Source organism: Lolium perenne, chromosome 3, assembly GCF_019359855.2.
Source record: "Lolium perenne isolate Kyuss_39 chromosome 3, Kyuss_2.0, whole genome shotgun sequence".
NCBI lineage: Eukaryota > Viridiplantae > Streptophyta > Magnoliopsida > Poales > Poaceae > Lolium > Lolium perenne.
Window position 1 is genome coordinate 87,063,440 of NC_067246.2, and position 4,239 is coordinate 87,067,678.

The 4,239-nt window shown below is 50.6% G+C and overlaps 1 protein-coding gene across 1 annotated transcript; it reads right to left on the bottom strand.

Moving 5' to 3' along the window:
* Window positions 1-231: 231 nt before the first annotated feature.
* Window positions 232-2,114, bottom strand: LOC127321180 (gibberellin 2-beta-dioxygenase 3-like; the record flags this gene model as incomplete). Its single annotated transcript, XM_071827261.1, has 4 exons — window positions 232-768; window positions 856-1,419; window positions 1,796-1,859; window positions 1,957-2,114. Coding segments are annotated over 4 exons (1,029 nt in total), but the record flags the coding sequence as incomplete, so codon positions are not given.
* Window positions 2,115-4,239: the final 2,125 nt, after the last annotated feature.

Here is a 4,239-nt window from a genome sequence, read left to right on the forward strand (position 1 = left end):
CCAAATATATGTTCGTACAAATATCGTATTGTCATCCATGTAGTCCAAATACTATGATCTGACCGTAAACAAATGGGATATTCTTAACTCCCAAACCAATACATCCGGTTGAGTGGTCAGTGTACATCCACTGAACGGCGAACCAGATGAAGCCATCTATCTCCTCTACTTTCCCGCTAAAGCTTGCCTAAAACCCATTTTTAGAGCCATGCATGTGAGGTTTCCAGGCTCTTGTAACATGTAAGTCGTATCTTCTGCATGAAAATTCGGAAATTGTTCGCGTAAATTATGGAGGCATTCATGCACGGTTAACAATCAAGCACACGACACAAACCACAGTACTGTGTACTCCTTGCTATATGGATCTCACACACACGTATACTAGGCCTAGCTAGGCACCTTATCAACACGACAACACCACATAATCACAAATTACTAAGGAGCTGCAACCTGCGGAAGAACGCACGCACACCGGCCGCGGCACACACAAGGTAGCTACCACGTCAGACTGGCCGGTAGAGGCGGCTAGTTCTCGAAGGGGCGGAGGCGGTCGTCGACGAGCCTGCCCCTGTGGCTGCAGCTCTTGTACTCCTTCCAGGTGAACTCCCTGTACCGGCTCCGGCCGCCGCCGTCCCCCAGTAGCTGCGGCAGCGGCGCCAGCCTTGCGCCGGGCGGTGGGCCGCCCAAGAAGATCATGGACACCCTGGACCTCTCGCTGCTCACCACCACTCTGTGCTTCACGCTCCTGAACCTCCCGTTCGTCAACACCTGTCCACACAAGAACAAGATCACTCACTGATGTGGTCGGATTCCACACGGTAATACTAGCAAGAATTTCTGCAGCATGCCACGTACCTGGAGGGCGTCGCCGACGTTGATGAAGAAGGAGTCGGCGTCGGGCGGCACGGAGGCCCAAGCGCCGTCGCGCCCCGCGATCTCGAGCCCGGTGGTGCCGTTGGAGCGGAGCACGGAGATGATTTGCGGGTCCGTGTGCTCGCCGAACCCCGTCAGCAGCCTCCCCGCCTGCTGCTCCGGCCGCGGGGCCGGCGGGTAGTGGTTCACCCGGAGCATGTTGTCGCTCTCCGGGTCCGCCACCAGCCGGGAGATCGCGTCCGCCGGCTCAATCCCGAGCCCCTCCGCCATCAGCTCCAGCAGCCCGCACGCCACCCGCCGCACCGCCGCCGCGTACTCCTCCAGCAGCTCCCTGCGTACGTACGCCAGCCGATGAGCAAAATCAGGAATCGTTTTCGGCAAAAGTGATCCCACACGACGTACGTATGGATTCGGATCTTTTCGTATGGGCTGGGATGATGATGTCAAAAAGATTCGGATAGAGACGGCGGCGACGGGTGCTCCCCGTAAAGGGCAGCACGTCACCGGAGCGGCAGAAACGGCGGCGCGTCGATCGACACGAGTACACTACGGACACGTACATACGCACGGAGCGGCACGGCAGGTACAGAGCGAGATGAGTAATGCTACATGTACATAAATCTTTTACATAAAACTCTTACGGACTCACAAAGCACTAGTGGAAATCAAAAATCTGATCCGGTTTTTCAGGAGGGGATCAAACTCCAACCAACCAAAGCAGCCCACGTCTCTCCGTAATCCTTCCGTAACCAAATTCGTCCGTACGTTTAGGATTATGTACATGTAGCATTACTCGAGCGAGATCGAAAGGAACTGATGGACCGGTCGTTACGTCGCCGCCTGAACCACACGTGAGTCAAACATTAAACTATCGTCCGCCTCCGTACGTCTGCCGCCAGAAATATATAGTGAACCTACACACGGCCACGACATGGTCAATCTTATCCACGGAATTTCTCGCTAGTATTTTTTCATGAAAATTGCTCCTTGCAATCCATAAAAGATGTTGCAATTGTAGTTTAAATTAGCTTACATTTAAATTAGATCATCAACGATATTATGAATTGGAGGGACACTTATTACGAAGCGGCCGGCACGGTCCCGGCAGAGGTGAGGCAGAGGAGCAGGTACTCGATCCACCCGAGGTCGCCGCCGTCGCCGATCTGCTTGCAGCCGTACCCGACCGGCTCCCCCGTGGCACCCTCCTTCTCGGCATGCGGCAGGGCAAAGAACCCCGCCGATCGTAGTGGGGCGATTGATAGTATTCATATCACAAGAGTGCGCCGAAGCCAGACTCATACTTACAGGGGAGAAAGCACTAAAGCATTCATGTGCTTGTCGTTGTCAATTTTGATATGGGGAAGTTCACATATGTTCTTGTTGGCTGGAAGGTTCAGCTCATGATGCAACGATTCTTGCTGTCGGTTTGGAGAGACATGACGGCGTCCAAGTCCGTGAGGGTAAGTTCTACCTACGTGATGCTGCATATGCTTGCTACCCTGGATATATGCCACCCTTTAGGTAAACAAGGTACCGACCAGTGAGTTCTCATCAAGGTTCTACCCCAAAAATTCCAAGGAACTTTTCAGTGTTAGACACTCGCCTTAGAGTCACTGTCGAGTGGGCATTCATTGCTCTGAAGAAAAGATTTAAGATTCTTGATCAGAAGTCCTTCCACATCTTTTTCACCCATGTTAAACTAGTTCTTGCATGTTGTATTCCGCACAACTGGATCTTAGGATGGGGTTTGGATGAGTTCTCCCAGGAGGAGAATGCAGTGATGCCTCATGAGGTTGATGATGGTCATGCTATCAGTGCCACCGATAACGAGCCCCGAAGGAACAAGAGGCACGAGTGGACAAACGATATGTGGGCTAATAGGGGCGACACCGGGATATGAAGAAGAAGAATGATATGTTTCCACTAGGAAAAACACTATAGGGGAACGCTCATTGGCAGCGCACCTGTCTAAACGCACGCGACTGGTATGAGTATTTGCGTGCAAAAAAAGGCACACGCGACTGGTACGCTTGTAATGGCAGCGTAGCGGAGGGTAGCGCACACAACTAGTATGTGGGGCCCGACTGTACGCAGGTCCAGAAAATACCTACAGCGCGCTTCCATGGGGGCACGCGATTGCTATCTTCATACCGGACGTGTATGCCTTTGTCCGCCCGCTGCCAATATATTAGGCTGATATGCGCAAATCAGGCAAAATACTAGCTGTGTGCCTTACTTTGGGCACGCTGATACTATCAACTTAGTGGTAGCGTGCCCTATTATGGGCACCAAGCTAGTAATCTCAGGATTTGCACACACCCCCACCCCCGGTTCGATATCACCTTTTTAGTTTAAAAAAATCATAGAAAATGATAGAAAATTTAAAAAATAAAATCCTTGGTCATGTGATATGTCATCTAGTTTTAAGGAAAATTAATAAACATAAATTTTAATATATTATGCAAAATAGGGTCATGATAGAAAATTTAAAAAATAAAATCCTTGGTCATGTGATATGTCATCTGCTTTTCCGGGCGTTTAGCGATTTTTTTGATTCCCACAAATCAAAAAGGAAAACAAAACTTTTTCAGGTTTTAGATTTCGGCGCAAAAAAGTTTCAAATATGAAAAGTAAAAAAATTCCTCTCTCTAGTTTCAAACTTTTCCCTCCTCATCTGTCCCTTCTTTACCTTATCCCCTCCTACTCTTCCACTTCTCCGCCTTCTCCTCTACTCCTCTTCCACTGCTCCACCTTCTCCTCTCCTCCTCTTCCACCTTTTCCTCTCCTCCTCTTACACTTATGCCTCCTACTCCACACCACCTCCCGCGACGGGTGACTGCCTCCTCCTCCGCACCACCTCCGGCGATGGCGACCGCCCCCTCCTCCACACCACCTCCGGCGACGGCAACCGCCTCCTCCACACCATCTCCTCTCGTCAATGCCACAAGAAGATGAAATGTAGTCGATTGCTTTCTTTTATTGTTTAGGGTGTTTTGTTTAAAATATCGTGGGCAACTAGGCAATGGTCCCTGCTTTTTTTAAAATAGCAGTGGACCTAACTAGCGCACGCGACTAGTACTTTAGTGGCAGCATGCCAGGCCCGTGCATGACTAGTACCTGCTATACTAGTCGCGTGTCGGGTTCACACGCGACTTGTAAGGCTTACCAGTGGCGAGGTACCTGTGGCAGGCCATCGCACGCGACTAGTAGCAAAAAAACACGCGACTGATAGGCTTTTTCTTACTAGTGTCCATGCCATGGTCTGCTATGAACTACCCCTATTTGTGTCTATATATAACTAGCACTGGTGGAAAAAGGGCCTTTGGTCGCGGTTCGCAACTGCCATTAGTCGCGGTTGCCCAACCG